The sequence below is a fragment of the Lepidochelys kempii genome, chromosome 1, assembly GCF_965140265.1.
Source record: "Lepidochelys kempii isolate rLepKem1 chromosome 1, rLepKem1.hap2, whole genome shotgun sequence".
In the NCBI taxonomy this organism is placed as follows: Eukaryota; Metazoa; Chordata; order Testudines; family Cheloniidae; genus Lepidochelys; species Lepidochelys kempii.
In genome coordinates, this window is record NC_133256.1 from 133,787,120 (window position 1) to 133,812,160 (window position 25,041).

Genomic DNA, 25,041 nt, shown 5'->3' on the forward strand with positions numbered 1-25,041 from the left:
CTTTGCTAGTGCTTTTGATGTAGCCTGTTGTAAAACTAGGCAAATATCTAGATGAGGTGATGTACCCACTGGAAGACCTCCGCCTTGCACCCCAGGTTGAGAACCCCTGCCTTAGACCACCACTCCTGTATTACACACAGCACTCAAATGCATTTATAGCAGATGATGATGTCCTCCTTGCTTCTTCAGACTATTAATTCCTAACAGGAGCATATATTTTCCTGGTCAGCGACCTAGGAAATTCGGTGGCAAATAATTATGTTAATACAAAGTTAAGGTTGCTTGGTGACATGTCATCTCCTTGTTGAGTTGAGCAAAACTCAATCTTCTGAAAACCAGGAAATGTGCCATTAAGGTTGCCCATGCAACTGTAACCCTACCCTCTTCCAGCAGTGCCACAATATGCCCTACTAACACACAAACCTTTGCTCTGCCAACCCCACAGTTGCTGAAAATGTATAGGCTCTTCACCTCCTTTGACAACCAATTTATACTCACCCACAGGATTGCATCTAACACTATTAGAGAACAAAAAGAAATTTCCTGGTGGTCAGAAGTTTGAGTTTTGCTCATCTCAGCCTTCTGCAAGGGGACGATGTACCACCAAGCAATCTTAACCTTACATTTCAGTAGAGTTGGAAACCAAAGCTCTTGGCTGAAGCTTTCATATCTGAGTGCCTAACATTAGAGTCTTCTTGTAATTTCATACCTACATAAAAGTGGCCTGATTTTCAGTGGTGCTGATCACCTGCAGCTCCCTTTGACTTGTCAGGGAAAATCCGGTCCTGGTTATTTAAGTATCTAAATATAATTTTATATTTAGGCACTTATCAGGTACTGTAATATGTACATTTAGATTGTTAGCTTTCTGGTGAGGATATATTATCAGCAAAGTGCTTTAGACCTCCAAGATGAACCATATCTAATATCTGCCAGTAGAGCAGACTGTCTATGTGTTTATAATGGTCTACTAACCTGTCCTTATTTCTCATTTGTCTCCAGGCGGCCCCTCTGAAGGAAAACTTATACCAGGAGATCAGATCATAATGATTAATGATGAGCCAGTCAGCACTGCTCCAAGGGAGAGAGTCATCGACCTTGTCAGGTAGTTGATGCCTTCGTCCTACCAAATAAACCATGAGCCCAGTGGCTTACTGCCAGAACAGTCACTTGATAATGTGGCATTCTTACCTTCTCAGAGCGGAGAAAGTGGAAAATAATGTTACTGAGCTTATAACAAATGTTGGTGGAATTGCATATTACTGACGGGAAATTTCCTTACATAAATACTGCGGGAGTGTGAATAAATGTGAAAAAATATACTAAAGCACCTCCAAAAGAGGTTGGTTGAAGGACAGGTAACCTTGATGATTAACGGTTGTATCATATGCAGGGCTCGAAGAAACCGCTCCTCTGGTTGCTTGGGTAAAGAAAATGTTGGAACAGCGTGGCGAGTTGACTGGGACAGGGTACAAAGAATCTGGCATTTTTGACTTCTTCCCTGAGGGGTGGGTTGTGGGGACAATCCTTAGAGCAGAGTGGGCCAGGCGGTTGCTGCTTTATACTGCTTTTTCATGACAGTAGTGGAGTGGGACTAAAGAGGGAAGAGAGTAGCCTAGGATATGGGGCTCTGTTACCTTCGGGGTTGGGGAAGGCAGGAAGAGGTGAGCCTGTGAGTGAATAGGTGCATATATATGTGTGTGTTGGGGGGAGGCTTTTGAGTAGTGCATGCTTGAGTGGACAGCATGTGAATTTGTGCAAGTAGGTGTGTGTTGAGTGGGCGAGTGTGAGGAATAAAGGGGATAAATTATAAAAAGTACAAGGGAGAGGGAGGGAAAGAAGTTAGCAAACAGAAGACACAGTAGGAAAAGAAAGATGACATTTATTATGGGGTGGAGGAAGAGAAAAGGAAAAGAGGGAACAACACACAAAGATACAACGTGATGTATAATGGGGGGGAAAAGTGGAGTGAAGCCATAGAGATAAAAGAAAGTATAACAAAACTCAGGAGGTGGAGTAAGTTAGAGTATGTTTTAACAAGTTTATTAAATAGAAAATTGATTGGCAATAAATATAGTACACAGTTGTTTTAAACTTCAGAGGCATGCCTCTTAGAGGGCAGTGTGTTGTATGTATTTTTTTCACTTTCTCCTTGGGCTAGCTGGTGTTAGGGAATTTCAGGATCTGATCGTACACATTTTTTCCCTGATAGGTTAAATGGAGGGTCCTTCTCTCCAAATCTGGCAACCACCAATGTTGAAAGTAAATTGCCCTGACACTTTTCTAAAAGAGTCAATTCTGAATTTCAATTTATGAACTTCTACAACAGCTGTGATTCTCTGGGATGAATCAGATCACAATACATAGGATGAAGCGCATGAGAGTTGGGGGCAAAGTGTTCTCAGTCAAGGGGATCTGCTTGTGGAATAAAACTTCTGTAGGAGACTGGGTGACTCAAAAGTCTTACCATCTTTTGGAAATGCTGCATACCTTCCTTTTCAAAAAATATTTTCTACAATAGCAAGAAAGATACCCACAACAGTGACACCACATCCCTGAAAAATAAAAGAAAATAAAACACTGTAACAAACAACTCAACCAACAAATAAAAACAAAATTCATAAAGCAGAGATTTACCACAAAAAGAGTTAAAGTCTTTACGGGGTCAATTGCTATTGATTTTATGTGGAAGCACTCAGATATTACAATGATGGGTGGCAGCATGAAACAGATAGATAGTATTTAACTGGTCATTGAAACTTCTTTGGAATGCCTTTATGCTACATAAAACTATCATGTTGTAGTCTATATTCTTTTCCTGATTGTTTGGGATGTATAACGCATACGTCCCATTATCAACAGTGGGATACAGCCCCATCTCCCTCCCTGGTGTCAGTAATTTACAGTAATAGGAAAAATAGACTGCCTAATTAGGATTGAGGCAAATTGGATCTAAATATGAGGGAGGTCCCTCTGTGAAGGGGAGTTGAGAAGCTGATCCATGTTGAATATGAAAGTAGTATTCTCTGATCATATTGACTCCGTAGGTAGTGTCTTGGAAATGCTACTGTAAATAATCCTTTTAGTGTTGTTGAATTCTATCTTTTCATGGTGCTTTCCTTGTAGTTGAATTGTATCACTGCTCTCTACATGTACCTGCCTCTGGGACTTTGTCAGAAGTTGTCTTTTCTTTGATGAATTTCACAAAGGGCTGTATTAGCAGTATGTACATCATTCCACTTAAAGAGCTTATCATCATTTCATCGGGGACATCTGGAATGATTAGACAAGGCATGCAGTCACCACATCATGGCAGAAGCCGTTCACTGCGCCAGTACAGTAGTGCATCCCTTCCATACCGTATCTAACCCAAGGTCATTCTTGGGTCGGACACATTCATATCTTTGAAAGCAATGCTTTGTCTCAGTTTGAAGCGCAGACAGAGGAAATTTTGAAATCTTGCTTTCTGACTGGTAGGCATATGTCTGCAGTCAGTGATGGGTAAGCTCTCTTCCCAGAGAAGGATATATATAAAAAAGATATAACTGCATAATATTGCGGGGGTGAGGGAATGGGTGGGGGTGAATGCATGACCTCATTGTATACTGCAGATCAGGTATAAGAACTGCTTAGCATTAGCTATGTGGAAGTTGCTTCTATCCAGTCCTGCCAAGAAGCTTACTGCAAAACCAAGAAAGGATTTGCTTTTATAGTTGTAGAAAATGGAAGAAAAAATCAGTCTCATTTGAAAATATAGTCGTCTTGTGCCAAATATAGAATAAAGCTTTAAAAGTGTTTTAATGCAACGATGAAATGTTTTAAACTGAAATATGGGCAGGACTCAATGTTTCAAACAAAAGTATATAAAAATTAGAGTTGTTGTGCCAAGTCTTGAATATTATATCAGAGTTTTGATTCTGTTTAATTTCTAATTGCATACTAATCAAATTAAAGTAAATGTAACGGGGAAATTTCTTTATGAGAACAGTATTGCTATTGAAGGGAACATCAAAATGGGGACATTGATTAAATGTAACTTTAAATTCAAAGAAAGAAAATATTTGTACTTCAGAATCCACACCAAAAAGTGGTATCTGAATTGTGAAGAAATTATACAGCTGTCTTTTCCCATTCTGCCCTTAGAAAAGACCACTTTCCCAACCACTAAATTTGCGGCATTTGTTTCCTCAAAATTGCCAGGGGCTACCACTTCAGTTGCTTTCCTTTGAAGTGGGTGCTATTAGTGCCAAAGCTGCTCACTAATTTTCCCTTCCTATGTGGTGAAAAATGAGTAGAAAATTATTGTGATATACAGTGCACCAGCTTTAGTAAATGATGGAGGAGATACACTTAGTACTATGAAAGCTTGCACTGTTGCATCACTTTATCTGTTCATGAAATGTTAATATTTTATTACATGACTTGGGGGTCATTTTAGAACTGGTTACATTAAAACAGGCCTGTTGTAAAGATGTTAACCTTCCCATAAACTGCCTAACTCTGTGATGAAGCAACATCTGGGTAAAGAGATTTCTCATCAGAGACACAGTAAAGGATTTTTTTGTTTATTTGTGTTTAAATAGTCTGTAAATTGAGGAATACTATTGCTAGGCTGTGAGGTCTAGAGATTAACAAGGATATACATTATATAATAATGAACTGTGTCTGTAGTTTATTCTCATCCATCTCATTTTCCTTGACTCCTGCTTTACTAGTAACATTTAATTAAAGTCCAGGTCATCACTGAGACCCACAGTTACGGAGATATTGATAGTGCATGTAAGCTCTCATTATTTCTGGCAACGTTCAATGGCTTTTGGGCTGTATTCTACTCTGTTGAGCTATTTCAAGGAAGATACGCAGCAGTCATGTTTATAATATTTCCTAAAAAAGGCAGGTCACGTTTTTATGAATAACCGGTGGTTGCATTTTAAAAGAGGTCTCTTCAGGAGCAAAGTAGGGAAAATTGGGGAAAGGAGATGACTTGACTTGAAAACAGGTTCATTTGTAAGTGTATCATTAATATCTAGGCAAGGAGTAGGCAAAGTGAATACCAAATAGATAAGATCTATTTAAAGAACAGACTGTGCAACATTGTAGCAGCAGCTGCTGATCTTGGTTTTTATTATACAGCTGATACAAATGCTTTGACTCTTACATTCATCACAGAATAATTAGCTTTCTCCCATACTGGGGGATAGCTTTCATATCAATGCAGATTTCTGTGTGTTTGAAGGAGATGAACTATGCCAACCTAAACATGTTATATGGTATAGAAATTAATTGCTGACTAAATGCTTGAAGCCCTTGGAGCTTCTGTAGTATTACATTTCTCAGCAACATTTCTTATTTTTATTAATTAATTTAAAACTTGCATCGGCACAGGTAAACAAGTCAATATAGCCAAGTCAGTTTTATCATGGTTAGGTAAATATTTTTTAATAAGTCGTTTGTCTCCTAATGCAATGTGTATGTATGTAAGTTATGTGTGTGTGTGTATGTAATGTAAGTATTTTGAAAATGTTAATATTTAGGAAGTATGTGTGTTTTATATGTATGTACATATATTTTATATACACATATACTCATTCTCAGATTGGCAAATTTAAGTAGTTTTACTTAGCAATATGTTTTAATGACGTTTACAATGGCTGTGACCCAAGGCACCCCTGTACTCACAACCTACATACTCCTGCAATAATATTTGTTCAAAATATGCCTTCTGAGGTATCATTTGAAAACTGATAACACAGTGGAATATATGTAACAACAATTCCATTGTGAAATATATGTAACAACATTATGTGTACAGATATAAACTTGCTCTTTGTAATGTTACTAGGACATGTTTAAGACCAGACAGCCTAACATAGGTAAAGGTGATAAACAGGTTTGCCCTAGACAAAGCAATGAGTCTTTAACCTCAATTACATATTAGCAGTAAACAAAGCCATCAAGCTAAACTAGCTGGGTTTATAGTGAAACTGAACTCCAGAGAGAGAGAATTAGCATGTCTCGTGCATCCCAGACAGAAACAAGCGGCTGAGTCGCCAGGTGGCTTTCCTGACTTTTAGTAGAAATACAATTCCTTTGGGAATATAAGGGACAGAGAGAGACTCCATCTTGATCCTTCACCTTAAAGAGACAGAAACCAAGCAATTTATTCTCTGTGGTGGGCCCTGGCCACTTTGGCCAGTAAAAGCTGGAAAGAAGACTGTGGATGAGAAAAAAAAAATCTTGAAGAAAGATGGTATCCTGCAGGATGAAGTTTTAAACTTTTAGATGTGTGTTTTCACTTTTATTTGCTTAAACAAGAAGGAGTCTTGTGGCACCTTAGAGACTAACAAATTTATTTGGGCATAAGCTTTCGTGGGCTGTAACCCACTTCTTCAGATGCATGGTGTGAAAATACAGTAGGCAGGTATAAATATACAGCACATGAAAAGATGGCAGTTGCCTTACCAAGGTGGGGGGGTCAGTGTTAATGAGGCCAATTCAATCAGAGTGGATATGGCCCATTCCCAGCAGTTGACAAGAAGGTGTGAGTATCATCAGAGGGAAAATTGCTTTTTGAAGTGACCCAGCCACTCCCAGTTTTTCTTCAGGCCTAATTTGATGGTGTCAAGTTTGCAAATTAATTCCAGTTCTGCAGTTTCTCATTGAAGTCTATTTTTGAAGGTTTTTTTTGTTGAAGAATGGCCACTTTTAAGTCTGTTGTTGAGTGTCTAGGGCTGTCTCTACCTTTATTCTTTTACTTGGTATCATTTAATCCATGCTCTTTAATAAACTTGGTTTGCTTTCATTATAAATCATCAGTGCTGGGTAAATTCTGGAAAGTGTGTGCTTCTAGTAAGCTGACAGGTTGGAGAGGCAGAGACCCTAATACTTTTTCTGTGAGGGTCTTGTGAGGAGGACTGGTCCCTACAGTAGGACAATTTGGGGGCTAATTCAGGGCTGGAAGGGTTTCAAGGTTAGCCTGCATGGGGTAACCTGGTTGTGCAAAGCCAGTGTGAGTCTTGTCAACTGTTCGCAAGCAGTTGGGATCAGAGCTCTGAACCAAAGCTACACAGCCACAAGACATGCAGAATTACTAGGCAGACCTTGACACCTTACTAGCCTGGGTGAACCCAAAATGTCACAGTGACCCCCAAACATTTTCACTCAATATAACAAACTCCACCTCTGCTGAATAAAAATAAAGTTTGGCTATTAAAGGATTTGATAACAGCACCCTTCTCTTTAATAGCACTGTAAAAATTCTCTCCTTTTATTAAAGTAGGCCTCCAGTTCTTTCCATAAATAGTCTGGTTTTTTTCTATTGCAAAACTCACTCATAGATCATTATTTGTTTTGAGTTTCAGTTGTATTTTCCTGGGGTTATTTTTCTTGGTATTTGGATGTTTTATTAGAGGAAAACGTATTATTTTCACGTTAGAAAAAAGATGGGGTCTCTCTGCGACTAATTTACTGCTGTAATAACAGTATTTCAGTTTTTGCAGTATTCCACGAAAAGACTATTTGCAAATTGGAACGACTGAGGATAGTTCAATCCATTATGTGATGTCAACCATATTTCATATTTAAGAGAAATGACTGAAAGCGACTTCTGAAGTAACCATTGCCTTGGCAAATTAGCAAATCCTGCAGCATAAAGATCTGGAAGGTTCTTTCCCTGTAATTTTACAATTTCTTCTTCGCTCTAATTTTACAATTAAAGAAGTTGCATATTGCATTTTAATCACTACCATGGGATTTAAATACAGAATGCATCTTCTTTATCCATCTATCCACCATTGCTGAACATGCACACTGCTGTGGAGTTTCACTTGGTAGACTGCATGTACTCGCTTGATGGATATGGATGTCGCTCTATCGTGGTAGGTAAAAAGAGATTCTGTCTTCAACAACAACATAGCAAAATAAATAAAATCAAATATAGTCAAGTACTACCATATATTTCTCCAAGATATTATATATCAGCCAAGACGTTTGAAATCTACTTTTTCCAGTAGAGCGCATGTATGTTAAGTCAGTATTTCAGTAAACCAGTGCTTGTGGATTATTACTCAAGCCTAGTGTTTGTAAGTATCAGCATGCTATATATATGTGTCTTCGTGATGGTATTATACTTCCAGCTCAGTCGATAAATCCAATAACACCAGGTACTACATGTTTTGTTTCGGTGTTTGATGTGAGCCATCATTATTCTGAGCCTTTGAGTTTTAGTATTGAACGTGTTAGAGAATTCACAAACAGAAGGAGTGAAACCCATTGAAGTCAGTGGGTGTTTTGCCATTGACTTCAAAGGGACAAAGTTTTTTTACATAATGGGCGCCTTGAGTCAAGTTGACTGAGAATAGAACTGGGAGTCAGGACTCTGAGATTCAATTCCTGACTGGCTCTGTGAGATTAGAGACATCACATAAGCCTCTTGATCACGTTAGCCTCAGTCAGTCATCTATAAAAAGGGTTTAAAAATGGTTACCCACCTTGTTAAAGTTCCTTAAGAGCTAAAGATGGGGAAATAATCTAAAGTATTATTTGTCATTATTAAAAACTAAGGCCAGCCATGGAAGTTCTTTTTTTAAAGCAGGAGTACCTGTGGCACCTTAGAGACTAACCAATGTATTAGAGCATAAGCTTTCGTGGGCTACAGCCCACTTCATCAGATGCATAGAGTGGAACATATATACACACATACAGATAAGTTGGAAGTTACCATACAAACTGTGAGAGGCTAATTAGTTAAGATGAGCTATTATCAGCAGGAGAAAAAAACTTTTGTAGTGATAATCAAGATGGCCCATTTAGACAGTTGACAAGGTGGTGTGAGGATACTTAACTTAAGGAAATAGATTCAATATGTGTAATGACCCAGCCACTCCCAGTCTCTATTCAAACCCAAGTGAATGGTATCTAGTTTGCATATTAATTCAAGCTCAGCAGTTTCTCGCTGGAGTCTGTTTTTGAAGCTTCTCTGTTGCAAAATTGCCACCCTTAAATCTTTTACTGAGTGGCCAGAGAGGTTGAAGTGTTCTCCTACCAGTTTTTGAATGTTATGATTCCTGATGTCAGATTTTTGTCCATTTATTCTTTGGCCAATGTAAATGGCAGAGGGGCATTGCTGGCACATGATGGCATATATCACATTGGTAGATGTGCAGGTGAATGAGCCCCGATGGCATGGCTAATGTGATTAGCTCCTATGATGGTGTCACTTGAATAAATATGTGGACAGAGTTGGCATCGGGCTTTGTTGCAAGGATAGGGTCCTGGGTTAGTGTTTTTGTTGTGTGGTGTGTGGTTGCTGGTGAGTATTTGCTTCAGGTTGGGGGGCTGTCTGTAAGCGAGGACTGGTCTGTCTCCCAAGATCTGTGAGAGTGATGGGTCGTCCTTCAGGATAGGTTGTAGATCCTTGATGATGCGTTGGAGAGGTTTTAGTTGGGGCCCTTATGCTCTAATAAATTTGTTAGTCTCTAAGGTGCCACAAGTACTCCTGTTCTTTTTGCGGATACAGACTAACACAGTTGCTACTCTGAAACCTTTTTTTAAAGCAGTTATGTCTGAAAAGGAATGCACGCACATTCACACCTACCTTTAAAGAGCAGTAAGCTCTTATAATCAAAAGATTATAAATCCTATAAAGATTTTGGCACAAGCAGTGAACAAAGTGAAATGCAATAATCAAAATGTTCAGATCCTAGTCCCTTTATTCCTTTATTTTTATAAGTTCTCATTCAAATTTTTCAGGCTGGATATTTTGTAAAACCAGCAAATTGTCAGAAACTAACTCTGACCTTTTCAAAATTCCTGGGTTTGATGTGTGATCCAAATGAAGTATTATGCCTCAGGTTACATCATCATGCCATGTTACCCTTTGGAAAGAAGAATTATCGCTGACAAATTTCACGTCAGCTATTCAGTAACAAATTGCTATATGGTTAGTGAACACTATAGTTAGGACAAGAAGATGTGAAATGGCTGTGCTAAGAGCAAAGAAATTGTGCAAAATGACTATTTTGGATGGAACCAACAAGGATGGCTTTTATCTTTCCGGTCTGATGGAAGCTGACTTACCACTTACCTGAAATTTAGACACAATATAATCTTACTGGGTATATGTAAAAATAATAAAATGCAAAAAACTAAGATTAAGATGCTTTAGAATCAATGTGTGAAAGTTTGATTTTTATTGTCTTTCTCTTTCCTTGTTGTGCTTTGATAATATAATCTACATGGTAGTTAATCATGCTTTGGGGACCCCTCAACATGTACATGTAAGAGGGCAAGTTACAACAAAGCATCAGAAGATGGTAGAATGTCTGATCTCTCCATCAGGACACACTGGCAAGTTAATGACAGACACGGGTGGATTTAAGCAAGTGTAGTTTCTGAAACTAATTTTGTTTCCTTTTTAAAAATGAACTAGTTTTCATGTCGATGGTATATCTTTAAGGGCCACATTTCCAAAAGTGCACACATTTTTCACATACCCTTCTTAATTGTACAAATGCATAATATGTGCATACAAGTCAAAGACTTGCTGCTCACCTGCCTGTGTGTACAACCCAAACTTTCACATATGCCTCAGGTACTTCATGAGTACTTTTTGCTCATGCTTATGAATTTTTTGCTTTATAATCAAAATTAAGGACTTCTCAGGCCAATTCTTAGAGCTGGTCCAGAAATTGTTGTAAAAATATTTTCCTGCTTTTCAATGAACCTTTTTTTGGCCAAAATTTTCTGACAAGTTCTACCAATTAACCAGCCAGCCAGAACCCAGAGAACTGCCAAAAGGGTTAAGCATATAAAGACAGATTTTTAAAGGTATTTAGGTATTTGATTTGAATAAGAGTTAGATGCCTAATTACCTTTTAAAAATTTGGACCATAATTGAATTTCAGTGGCCAAAAAGGATGAATTCCCAGTTAAGGCAAATAATAGAAAGGGAAAAGGAATAGCAAATACAAATGGTCAAAGATAGACTCCTTGTAAGAGAAAAGTTTTGTTGAAACCTTCTAAAGGCACTCACCATGGGATCTGCTAGACATTTGAGGTAGAGAGGACCAAAATCCAACGTTTAGTCGGATTTTATTTCATACAGAGTGTCTCCCTCAGGGATTCAGTATTTTACTTTGTCTCCATATTATACCTTATATAAAATAAGAATTTCAAAAATCAAACCTCCAGAGGTGAACTCGAACTGCAATAAAAACTGACATCTCCTCCCTACAGGCAGATTTGCGGTACAGTGTGTTGCAAGTAACAGCATGTGATGAAATGTAAACTGTTTTGTTAGTTCTTGTACTACTTTCCACAGGCTGGAGGCTCTGAACGATTTTACCTTCTCTATAACAAATAATCATTTTAGTCCATTGATTTCACTCTTAGTTCCGGTAATTCAGTTTAATTAAACCAGAAGGCTCAGTGAAATCCAAGTTTGTACTGATTACAGGTCAAACAATAAAGAACTCAAGAGAGACAAAGGTCTTGTCACCTCCTACTGCAAGATGTTACCACAGTATGACAGCCACTATTCTTTCAAATTTTCAGCAGGTCTTCCAGTCAGACCTCAGTGTACAAAAAGGACATCTCTTTTTCTGGGGGAGGGGAATGGTACCATTGGCTGAACATTCTTGTGTTTTTATACTTTACTTACAGAAATAGGAGCCATGAGGCTAAATCTCTGTAGTTTCAGAGTAACAGCTGTGTTAGTCTGTATTCGCAAAAAGAAAAGGAGTACTTGTGGCACCTTAGAGACTAACCAATTTATTTGAGCATAAGCTTTCGTGATCTACAGCTCACTTCATCGGATGAAGTGAGCTATAGCTCATGAAAGGTTATGCTCAAATAAATTTGTTAGTCTCTAAGATACCACAAATACTCCTTTTCTTTTTGCGAATCTCTGTAGTGAAATTTTCACTTCATCCATTCTGTTTCTCTTCAATGTTTTTTTCCCTTGCACATCATTACAATATATCTAAGTCTCACAGTTTAAAAAAATTGTTTTTCCATAGATATCCTAGCTAACAAAGAACAATATTCTCTGCCCAAAACTTTAAAGAGGATAACAACAACTCTTAGTTTTAGAAGACAGCTTAAAATATTAAAACCACTTGTTCAATCTGTTTTGCTCTCCAGATACTCCTGAATTCTTTAGCTTATGAACAAATCTGTGCCCTTTTCTGCTTTTTTCACTATGTTTTTGACAATGTTGTGTATTTTTAAAGTTGGCCTTTTAGACTAAAAATAGTCTGTCTCTCTCCCCCCGCCCATTCCTCTCATGCTCTTTCTCTGAAGTTTCAGCTTGTATCAAAAGCCTTTGAATTAAATATTCAGACAAATAAATTAGTAGCTTTATTAAGTCATAAGATTATTAAAACTATTTATGAATGTACCAAAGCAACCATGATCGCTTGACATTTTCATTTGAGTGACTGTCCAGCAGACTTGCTGAGGTCAGCAGTAATTCACATAATTAGCACAGAATCAAAGAAGGAAATAAGCCATATATTGAAACGAGCAAATGGAGGAAAGATAGGCAAGCTCCTTTTAAGCATTATTTTTCTGGGAGAAAAGAGGCAACATATTCTCATGTTTAAGTATCTAGATCATATTCAGTATATTAGACATGTTTACAGTATGCTAATATAATTTTCAAGACCTTTTTCTATAGAACAAATACTGTATCATAAATCCGGTGTGTGTGTGTATAAAGATACATAGAGAGAGATGGGAACATGATTGTGTGGCATGCCATATAAAGGTTTTATCAGCATAACTTTGGTATGCATCCATTGCTCATAAGTAGCAAAACCCCAAGATTATGCAGGTTATCCCAAGTGAGAACTAATTAAGCCTGTTTTGCCATCTCATATCATATGTCTTGTGTACATGCCATATATGTTACAGGAAAAACTATTTTGTAGATTTTTGAATATTTATTGGAACTATTTTTCTATCCCTTTTCCTATAAAGTCAAGCGCCTTAATTAGCATGAGGCCAATTGACCTTAGAGGTTAGAATGACCTAAAATTGTAATACATAAAAAATGACAAACTTTGAAATCTGTCATCTTGAGCCCTTCCACTGGTAGCAGCACCTGGTTTGTGTCCCATTGGGAAGCTGGGAATTTCCCTTTTCCAAAGAAGCTTAAACTATTTGATTTATCCAAGAGAATGTTAAGTGTGACTTGATCACAATCTGCAAGTATCTATGTGGGAAGAGATTTTGGATACTAGATGGTTATTTAATCCAATAGAAAAAGGCATAACAAGATCCAATGTTTGGAAGCATTGGGAAGCTGGGAATTTCTCTTTTCCAATGAGATAAAGCTCTTCTTTCAAATCCAAGTTACTCATGTATGGAAAATCTGTCTCTGGTCTGGGACAGAATCTACTCCATCCTAGGCATTGAGCTGGAATAATTTTAGTAAAAATTCCGTATATTAGCAGAGGAGGAAGCAATGTTTATCTGGCAAGTTACTTTTCAAAAATGAGATTGAAACTACTTAGAAGATGTGGCTATTAGAATAAATCCTGGGGCATACTGATCAATGGGCAGATGGCAGGTGAGGAAATCAAAGCTACATGATAAATTTATCACATGGCTCTGTAGATTTATCAAATAATTATTACCTCCACATATAGCTAGATAGGTAGATTAGACTGCCTCGTAAATCCATGTTAAGTAGCCTGATTTTCAAAGTGCTTAGATCCTCATGAGATACCATAGAATATGTCCACCTGGGCGACTGCACTTTATGGTCACAAAGAGCTTCCTATTCTATAGTTATAACTTTTGCTTATTTAGGTTAAATAGACGAGTGTACAAATAGACACAAATCATAACAAAAATACAAATTAAAATGTGTTAATGATGTACACAATGGGCTTCTTAAAAACCCAAAATCATTCAGTTACTAATTTTAAATTTTGGTTTAGGATATTGCAATGTTATAGATGCATAAATGTAGGGATTAATTTACCTTTTGAAGTCTATGTGTATCATGATTAAATATTGTTTTATGATATATGTTGTATTTGTGTAAAAATATTTTATCACAGTTAGCTAAATTTCTTAAGTTACAACATAATGGAAAATTAAATTTCATTGACATTGCAGTATTTTACAGGAGAAGATCAATTTCAGTGAAATTTTTCCCTAGCAAAACAGAAACAAAGCATCTCTGATGCAGCTAAGTCACAGGGGGAGATTAGGGGTATAATCAGAGATGTACTATGGCTGAGGAGGAGGGTCTGTACGGGAGAAGGAAGCATGAGGTAGTCAGGTGGGTGAGGGTGCAGATCAGTGTAGAACTGATCTGAAACAAAACTGTGTTTCAGGTCATCAAACCAAAATATTTCTATATTTTCAAATTGAATGTTTTAATATCTTTTCCTTATACAAACAGTTTCAATATTTGAACAGGTTTCAGAGTGGTAGCCGTGTTAGTCTGTATCAGCAAAAAGAACGAGGAGTACTTGTGGCACCTTAGAGACTAACAAATTTATTTGGGCATAAGCTTTCATGGGCTAAAACCCACTTCATCAGTTTGTTTCAATTTGGAACAAAACAAGTGTAGAAATATCAGTTTCCTAGGGGACAGAAATTCCATTTTGCAACTGTTCTAGTCATAACTTGCCTTTATTATATAAAACAAAGAGACAGATTGACTTTGAAGTATCTACAGCTTATGTTTATTTAAAGTCCCTCTGGGAGCTAGGCCTAATGTTGGTGCAGACCTATGATAGTCCAGTGGTTAGGGTGTACGATAGTGGTTAGAGATCAGTTACCAGCTCCTCCACAGACTTCCTGTGTGGTCTTGGGCAAGTCACTTAGTTTCTCAGTACCTCCGGTCGTCGTCATGGTAGATAACAAACTGAACATGAGTTCCCAGACGTGATCCAGGGATGCTCAAACCAGGGAATATCAAGTAGGAATAAGGAGGTGGTATTGCTACTGTAAATGGCATGGGTGAGACCATTACTGGAATACTGCATCCACATCTCATAAAGGATGTTGACAATTGGAAAGGGTTCAGAAAAGAGCTACAAGAATGACTCAAGGTCTAGAAAACATGCTTTATATGAGAGATTTAAGAAGCTTAATCTTAATTAAGCTTAACTTAATCTTAAGTTTGTCCAGGAGAAGGTTAAGAGGTGACTTGATCCAGTCTACATGTACCTAAATGGGGAAGAGATGTCTATTTAATCTAATAGAAAAAGGCATAACGAGATCCAGTGTTCGGAAGCGCAGCTAGATATGATCAGACTAGAAATAAGGTGCATTTAACAGTGAGGGTAATTAAGCACTGGAACAACTTGTCAAAGGATGTGATAGATTTTCCATCACTTGAAGTCTTTAAATCAAGACTGGATGTCTTTCTAAAACAGAGCTATAACTCAAATAGAAGTTATGGGCTTGCTGCAGAGATTACTGGGTGGGTTCTTTACCCTGTGTTATGCAGAGATCAGAGTATATGATTATAATCATAGAAATGTGGAACTGGAAGGGACCTTGATAGGTCATCTAGTCCAGTCCCCTGCACTGAGACTGGACTAAGTATTATGTATTCTAGACCATCCCTGACAGGTGTTTGCCTAACCTGTTCTTAAAAACCTCCAGTGATAGAGATTCCACAGCTTCCCTAGGTAATTTGTTCCAGTGCTTTACTACCCTACAATCAGGAAGTTTTTCCTAGTGTCTAACTTAAATCTCCCTTGCTGCAATTTAAGCCCATTACTTCTTGTCCTCTCTTCAGTGGTTAAGGAGAATAGTTTATCACCCTTTCTTTATAACAGCCTTTTTTGTACTTGAAGACTGGTATCCTGTCCCCCTTCAGTCTTCTCTTCTCCATACTAAACAAACCAGTTTTTTCAATCTGTCATCATAGGTCAAGTTTTCTAGACCTTTAATCATTGTTGTTGCTCTTCTCTAGACTTTCTTCAATTTGTGTGCATCTTTCCCAAATTGTGGTGCCCAGAACTGGATACAGAACTGTAGTTGAGGCCTTGCCAGTGCTGAGTAGAGTGGAAGAAGTACTTCTCGTATCTTGTTGACAAAACACATGCTAATACATCACAGAATGATATTTGCTTTTTTTGCAATCGTATTTAATTGTTGATTCGTATTCAGTTTGTGATCCACTGTAACTCCCAGATCTTTTTCTGCAATACTCCTTCCTAGCCAGTAATTTCCTATTTTTTATTTGTGCAATTCATTATTCCATTCTAAGTATAGTACTTTGTATTTGTCCTTATGGAATTTCATCCTATTTATTTCAGACCATTTCTTCAGTTTATCAAGATCATTTTGAATTCTAATCCTATCCTCCAAAGCACTTGCAACCCCTCCCAGTGTGGTAGGTTTGCTAATTTTGAGTGTACTCTCTATGCCAGTGGTTCCCAAACTTGTTCCGCCACTTGTGCAGGGAAAGATCCTACCGGGTCAGGCCAGTTTGTTTACCTGCCGCGTCCACAGGGTTTGGCCGATCGCGGCTCCCACTGGCCGTAGTTCACTGCTCCAGGCCAATAGGAGCTGCTGGAAGTGGCATGGGCTGAGGAACGTACTGGCTGCCGCTTCCAGCAGCTCCCATTGGCCTGGAGCAGTGAACCGCGGCCACTGGGAGTCGCGATCGGCCAAACCTGTGGACGCAGCAGGTAAACAAACCGGCCTGGCCTGCCAGGGGCTTTCCCTGCATAAGCGGCGGAACAAGTTTGGGAACCACTGCTCTATGTATTTATCCAAATCATTTATGAAGATATTGAATAGAACGGGACACAGGTCAGATCGCTGAGAGACCCCACTCAATATGCCCTTCCAGCTTGACTGTGAACCATTGATAGGGTTTTCCAACCACAGCTGTGCACCCACCTTATAGTAGGTTAGTCTATACAGTAGACTATAGTAGGCTATATTTTTCTAGTTTCTTTACAAGAAGGTCATGTGAGACAGTATCAGAAGTCGGGCTCAACGGGTAGTGATCAATGGCTCCATGTCTAGTTGGCAGCCGGTATCAAGTGGAGTGCCCCAAGGGTCGGTCCTGGGGCCGGTTTTGTTCAATATCTTCATAAATGATCTGGAGGATGGTGTGGATTGCACTCTCAGCAAATTTGCGGATGATACTAAACTGGGAGGAGTGGTAGATACGCTGGAGGGGAGGGATAGGATACAGAAGGACCTAGACAAATTGGAGGATTGGGCCAAAAGAAATCTGATGAGGTTCAATAAGGATAAGTGCAGGGTCCTGCACTTAGGATGGAAGAATCCAATGCACCGCTACAGACTAGGGACCGAATGGCTAGGCAGCAGTTCTGCGGAAAAGGACCTAGGGGTGACAGTGGACGAGAAGCTGGATATGAGTCAGCAGTGTGCCCTTGTTGCCAAGAAGGCCAATGGCATTTTGGGATGTATAAGTAGGGCCATAGCGAGCAGATCGAGGGACGTGATCGTTCCCCTCTATTCGACATTGGTGAGGCCTCATCTGGAGTACTGTGTCCAGTTTTGGGCCCCACACTACAAGAAGGATGTGGATAAATTGGAGAGAGTCCAGCGAAGGGCAACAAAAATGATTAGGGGTCTAGAACACATGACTTATGAGGAGAGGCTGAGGGAGCTGGGATTGTTTAGCCTGCAGAAGAGAAGAATGAGGAGGGATTTGATAGCTGCTTTCAACTACCTGAAAGGGGGTTCCAAAGAGGATGGCTCTAGACTGTTCTCAATGGTAGCAGATGACAGAACGAGGAGTAATGGTCTCAAGTTGCAGTGGGGGAGGTTTAGATTGGATATTAGGAAAAACTTTTTCACTAAGAGGGTGGTGAAACACTGGAATGCGTTACCTAGGGAGGTGGTAGAATCTCCTTCCTTAGAGGTTTTTAAGATCAGGCTTGACAAAGCCCTGGCTGGGATGATTTAACTGGGAATTGGTTCTGCTTCGAGCAGGGGGTTGGACTAGATGACCTTCAGGGGTCCCTTCCAACCATGATTTTCTATGATTCTATGATTCTAAGTCTTACTAAAGTTGAGATTTATCACATCAACTGTTTCTCCCTATTCACAAGGCTTGTTACCCTGTCAAAGAAGGATATTAGTTTGGTTTGGAAAGATTTGTTTTTGACAAATCAGTGTTGACTGTTACTTATCACCTTATCTTCTAGGTGCTTACAAACTGATTGTTTGATTATTTGCTCCATTATTTTTCCAGGTACTGAAGTTAAGATGACTGGTCTATAAGTCCCTGGGTTTTCCTTATTCCCTTTTTTATAGATAGGTACTATATTTTCCGTTGCCAGTCCTCTGAGATCTCTCCTGTCCTCCACAAGTTCTCAAAGTGGTCTCCTGACTAAGCCAGAGTGGTCTCTTACCATACGTCATATCTTTTCTACACATTCCTACACTATGTATAACAATCCCTTTTGTCCTTAAAATCTATTAAAAGCACTGCCCTACCTCACAGGGGCATTTTGAGGATAACTATATAAAAGATTGTGAGGTATCCATTACTATGATCCCTGATGAATGCATGGAGGCTGACAATCTGCAGCAAAATCAATTCAAAATCCCACAGTCTTGGGCTATCCATTTGAAGAGTCACTGTCTGGATGTGCGTTGTGCGTGCTCCCTTTCCCCATGGATTGACAGGATGTCAGCTCAGTTGCTGCACAACTATTAGTCACCCAATTGAACTGATTGCTACTTCTGATAGGCTCTCACAGTGTCTACGAAAAGTTACTGCTTGCATTGTCAACAGTGTTAATATACCACTTTGAATGGGGAACATACCTTGTAAAGGTGCTATGCTTAAACTCTTCCCCATTACCACCAGTCCACATTCCCTGTTTTCTCAGGGTCTTTATCAGGTACAGAGTTGCTTCTGAAGTTTTGCCAGTGGCTGGTTCTGCAGTGCCATGATATTCCATATAAATCACAATCTCCCTCCATTCAGACTCGTCTAGGCCTTAGTGTTATTCAGAGGCCTACCTGCTTTTGTCTGAACTATATTCATGAATCAATAGTGCAGTATTTCATCTGGCTAATGTGCCTTTGACTGAGCAAAAGTAAAACATATTTGACATGGTATTTATATTTTAACAGTACACTGTCCTGAGTACATACCCCTTCCATAATTTTGCTTGTGGCAGTCTCTTTTTCCCTTTAACTTTCGAAGTATCAAGTTTATTCGACACTGAAACTTTTTAAAATATGGGTTTGGCAATTTTTAAGTTATGAATGACAGAAATATTAGAAAGTTTTGCTTGTTGAAAAATTATTTTTTCCTTATGCAGATGAGTGTGGCATAAATGCCTTAATTAGATTAGTACATTTTACAGATCTAAGGGTTGTTATTTTGTAATTGTGAGCAATTTATTTAGAATGGGGACCAAACACTTTTGGGTTTTTTTGATTAAAGAGACAACATTTAACTGCTACATATTTGTGCAGTAGTTACTATATAGTGGCTACTTTTCTGCCCATTTCTGGTATATGTAGGATACACTCCAAGCGTTTCAAAGAAGCCATAGTTTATAGAGTGAACTTTTAAAAAGTTGTTCCAGTATGTGCTTGCCTAGCAGTCAGTGTTTCATTGCTCCTTTGGAGTTGTTAAAGTGTTTCAGATAAAAAAAAATTTTTAAATGGGATTTTTAAATTTGTCTAAATACTGGCTCTCTTATGCTAGCTTGCCTATGCTTCCTTGAGAGATTTTCTTTAATTGATACTTGTGAAATATTTTCAGACTTTTGAAAGACTTTTACTAACATTGAGAAGAAAAAGTTCTTTACAGGGCTGTTCACTCAGGAATCAAATAAACAGGACAGGATGGCATGTGACTTTCTCACATTGCTCACATTAGAGAATAATGTAATTCCACCAGCAAAATGCAAAGCCTACCCATTGTCACTTGTACGCTAGTTTGTTATATCACACAGAAGTGGCTGTGGTGACTATACCCTTTTGTATCTAATTTAATGTAAGGAGACTCAATAAAATGTCATGGTATTAACAATATGTAGCATATTACAATTATTAAAACATAATTTGCTAGAAGTGACAGTGCTGTCTCCCTGTCTCCCCAGTGCCTAATCTACTAAAACATCTCACTAACAAAACACTGTACATCTATGGACGGATCCTCTAAGGAAAAAATATATTTTAACATTCTATTTATTGATTTTAAGTGTGTGAACAATAGAACATTCCGAACCATAAAAATACTAAAATACATAAATTTTTGTGTGCCATGTTGTATACTAGAGCCATGCAATCCTTTGCATCTAACAATAAATGCTCCCTTCCCCAAGGGATTGTAAAAGGGAATGTTTGACAAACATATTTATAAAGGGACCGTAAAAGAGAGCAAACATGGCTTGTGCACCAACCCTGAGTTTATTTAGTATAGTATAATAGTTCTCCAGCAAAATGGGCCTGATCCAACTGAAGTGAGTGGAACTCATTTAATTGATTTCAATGGAATTTGGATCAGACCTTATGTGAAATGCCTCACAAATTATTTATAACAGCAGTACATATACCCTGGTGGTTTATAGAACACACAGGGATCAAATAAAAATGTAACACATTTTTAAAGAGATGTTTATTCATATTGATCCTAAGAGATGCATAATATTATGATAAAGTATCATCCCAACGGCCAGTCATTCTGACCATTGCAGATCCATTTCCCATCAATATACCTAATCAACTCAACAGTGGTGCTACTATGTGTTGCCCAACAGCACTCTTAATTTGATTTTCAGCACCAAGAAAGAACCAATGGCTGTTGATATAATTATTGAGTGGCAGCAGGGAATAAGCTCCCTTTCCATGCCACCTTCTTCTGTCTCCCAAATCAGTTTGCTAAAGCTGCTGTAAGCTGATGGACAGATGCACCAATCAGGAAAGGTGTAAAAAAAAAAGTGTTGCCAACTCTCGCAGTTCTATCATGTCTTACAATATTCATTGTTTTCTTAAAAACCCACCTTCTGGAATATTGTGACTCTGGGTATGTGTACTCTGCAATGTAAGCCCAGGATTGGAACTCAGGTTCAAGCTGACCCCACTTTCTGTCTACACACAAAGTGCACTAACCCAGGGTCTCAGGATCCATGGGTGGAGAGTCTGAGCCCAAGTCAAGCTGGGACCCAGGGTTCAAGCCTTATTACTTTGCAGTGTAGAATCATAGAATCATAGAATATCAGGGTTGGAAGGGACCCCAGAAGGTCATCTAGTCCAACCCCCTGCTCAAAGCAAGACCAATTCCCAGTTAAATCATCCCAGCCAGGGCTTTGTCAAGCCTGACCTTAAAAACCTCTAAGGAAGGAGATTCTACCACCTCCCTAGGTAACGCATTCCAGTGTTTCACCACCCTCTTAGTGAAAAAGTTTTTCCTAATATCCAATCTAAACCTCCCCCACTGCAACTTGAGACCATTACTCCTCGTTCTGTCATCTGCTACCATTGAGAACAGTCTAGAGCCATCCTCTTTGGAACCCCCTTTCAGGTAGTTGAAAGCAGCTATCAAATCCCCCCTCATTCTTCTCTTCTGCAGGCTAAACAATCCCAGCTCCCTCAGCCTCTCCTCATAACTCATGTGTTCCAGTCCCCTAATCATTTTTGTTGCCCTTCGCTGGACTCTCTCCAATTTATCCACATCCTTCTTGAAGTGTGGGGCCCAAAACTGGACACAGTACTCCAGATGAGGCCTCACCAATGTCGAATAGAGGGGAACGATCACGTCCCTCGATCTGCTCGCTATGCCCCTACTTATACATCCCAAAATGCCATTGGCCTTCTTGGCAACAAGGGCACACTGCTGACTCATATCCAGCTTCTCGTCCACTGTCACCCCTAGGTCCTTTTCCGCAGAACTGCTGCCTAGCCATTCGGTCCCTAGTCTGTAGCTGTGCATTGGGTTCTTCCGTCCTAAGTGCAGGACCCTGCACTTATCCTTATTGAACCTCATCAGATTCCTTTTGGCCCAATCTTCCAATTGGTCTAGGTCCTTCTGTATCCTATCCCTCCCCTCCAGCGTATCTACCACTCCTCCCAGTTTAGTATCATCTGCAAATTTGCTGAGAGTGCAATCCACACCATCCTCCAGATCATTTATGAAGATATTGAATAAAACCGGCCCCAGGACCGACCCTTGGGGCACTCCACTTGATACCGGCTGCCAACTAGACATGGAGCCATTGATCACTACCCGTTGAGCCCGACAATCTAGCCAGCTTTCTACCCACCTTATAGTGCATTCATCCAGCCCATACTTCCTTAACTTGCTGACAAGAATACTATGGGAGACCGTGTCAAAAGCTTTGCTAAAGTCAAGAAACAATACATCCACTGCTTTCCCTTCATCCACAGAACCAGTAATCTCATCATAAAAGGTGATTAGATTAGTCAGGCATGACCTTCCCTTGGTGAATCCATGCTGGCTGTTCCTGATCACTTTCCTCTCATGCAAGTGCTTCAGGATTGATTCTTTGAGGACCTGCTCCATGATTTTTCCAGGAACTGAGGTGAGGCTGACTGGCCTGTAGTTCCCAGGATCTTCCTTCTTCCCTTTTTTAAAGATTGGCACTACATTAGTGTAGATGCAGCCTCAATGGACTCGTGCTCTGGGAGTCTTCACAAAGTATCCCACACATCAACTTTCTTTGTCCTCTGGACAGTCAACTTTGATGGACAATCAAGTTTTTCCAGACAGCACCACAAACAAAAGGCTAGAGTGGCCACATTTTGGGAGGGCACTAGGAAGTCTGAGATAGGGGTGGCTACATTCAGGCCCACATAACACAATGTAGTCCCTTGTGGTCTGTTACACTATTTCCTCCTCACTTGCTGTATATGAAAGTAAAGGGTCTCCTTGCATAGAGTATTAAGGAGATCTTTCGATGCAAAGATAGTTGCCCCCAGCTCCAAGATCTGTATTTGGAGACACACTTCTGCAGGCAGATATCCCCACTGTCATGGAGAAGGGAGGACTGGACTTGGGGGTGATGATGCTGTGGAGATGGATGAGTCATTTGCCTACTAAATGAGTCATCCACCTCCACAGCATCATCACCCCCAACTCCACCCATCACCTGTTGTAGATCCCATGGAGAGCACTGTGTGAATCTGGTGTCTGCTCTGGAGGAGAGGATGGAGACTGGATGAGCCAGGGGAAGAATTGGGGAGACTGGGAGGGGGGTGCACATTGTTCCCTCCCTAGTCCAGTGGAGAATCTCCAGAAAAGATACTTGTACTCTCTCTTCTGCTGCTCCTCCTCAGTAGCAGTTCCAGGGGCAATTGAAGCCAATTGAACAATACTACAAGACACTATTGGGGAGAATTGGGGAGCAGAGCCATTGCAGAGGTCCCTGGCCTCCTGTGGGTGCCCATGGATTTGTGGGGACGAGGGAGAGAGGGAGCAAACACTGCCACCTAATGGGATGAAATGGAGACCCTTTTCAGTTTTACCTCACCAGTGGCTCCTACAATCAGGGATTTCCCCACACACACCCTGAATTTCCCCAACACCCGACCCCCAGTTTCGTGAAGTAGTTACATGCAGTGTTGCCTGTTTAGTGATTGTTTGGAAATGTGAATTGAAATTGAAACATTAATACACACTTTAAAAGCATATACAGTGTATGATAAAATACATATATCTGAAAAAGTATTGTAGATTTGAAAAGTATAAACATAGACTAGCTTCCTTATACAGCGGTTGTTTTTTATGACGATGTCAGTGCATTCATTTCAGTGATGTTGGCCAACCTAATAGTTTCAGACTATGATTTGTAAGCAAAGTCTAAATGAGCTCTCCCTGACAGCTAGTGATGAGCTGGGGGCTGGGGGGAAAGGCTTCAGGACAAGATTGTATTTACATTCACACCTAATCTACCTAGGTATCCAGCAAACAGAGCTGCGTTGCCCAAGTGATAGATTTTGACTGGGGTTGGGTTACAAATCAACTGTGATAGATTTTGACTGGGGTTGGGTTACAAATCACTTGAATGCGGGAGAGATGAAGTGTTGTTGTTCTTATTGTGTGAGTAAAGGGCAGTAGAACTGTACTTAGCCTGTGATGATTGAGGACATCAGGAGAGAGGGTGGGGATAGGTGTTTTGCTTGATGGTCTGCCTGAGTCACAAGTATTATTTGACCTGCCTTCTCCACTGTTTAAAGACAAAGCTGATTAGGCTCCATAGATAGTCTTTTGTTTTGTTAAGTGACCACTACAGCTGAAATCACTGAGAATCAGGTCTAAGTGCTTAGACCTGCTGTGGGACAGCGTTTCTGTGGAAGAGACGGCCGAGTCTGCACTAGCGCCAAGGTTCCCCTACTGAGAACTCAGCTGAAATCACTGAGAGCTGGGTGGAATCTCAAGAGACCAACTCAGAGAGGTCACAGTGTCAGGCGGCAGCAGAAGGTGATGGCGCAGGGCCATTGGCAACAGAGCAACGGAGTGAACAGTGGCACAATGAACAGCAGTGGCCAGAGAGAACAGTGAGCAGTTGGAGGAACAAGCAAGGTGCCTTCTTGCCCCCTACCTGGGAGGTGAACTCATGTGAAAAGCACCTCTGAACTCTGAGTCTTCACTGACCAAAGACAACACTGGTGAGTGTTAATGAGGCTATTAAGAATGCTGGAGACACAACACAGTTCATGCGAACAAACATGGCCGTGGCATCATACTTTCTATTTAAGCAAGAGATACCACACACTACAAACTGGAGGCCAATGTTAAGTGCATTGTCACTTGTTCATCCTGAAGTTGAACACTGGTTCTGAACAAGACCAGCAAATGCTCACTGTCTTTCTGCAAAAAACTCAACTAACCAGCTAGAAAAATGTGGTGCAACAGTGAAAGACATAACAGTTGAAAAGGTGAAGAAATCACTTTTTTTTTAATCAACACAAAAATTTTTTGCATGGCTGATGAATGCACCGATGCAAATGGGCATCAAGTATTAAGTCATTGTGTACATTATCTTGAGGTCAGTGGTAGGCCAGTAGATGCACTTCTAGTTGTTCAAGTTATAGAAGACACATTGG

The 25,041-nt window shown here is 39.7% G+C and overlaps 1 protein-coding gene across 8 annotated transcripts in view; it reads left to right on the forward strand.

Moving 5' to 3' along the window:
• The window catches only part of FRMPD4 (FERM and PDZ domain containing 4), a 447,791-nt gene that overhangs the window by 356,101 nt on the left and 66,649 nt on the right, over window positions 1-25,041 (forward strand). For all 8 annotated transcript variants that reach the window (XM_073354864.1, XM_073354871.1, XM_073354914.1 and 5 more), the window contains one exon: window positions 1,003-1,105. In XM_073354864.1, the coding sequence (XP_073210965.1) occupies window positions 1,003-1,105 (103 nt within the window). The remainder of the gene's footprint in view (window positions 1-1,002; window positions 1,106-25,041) is intronic.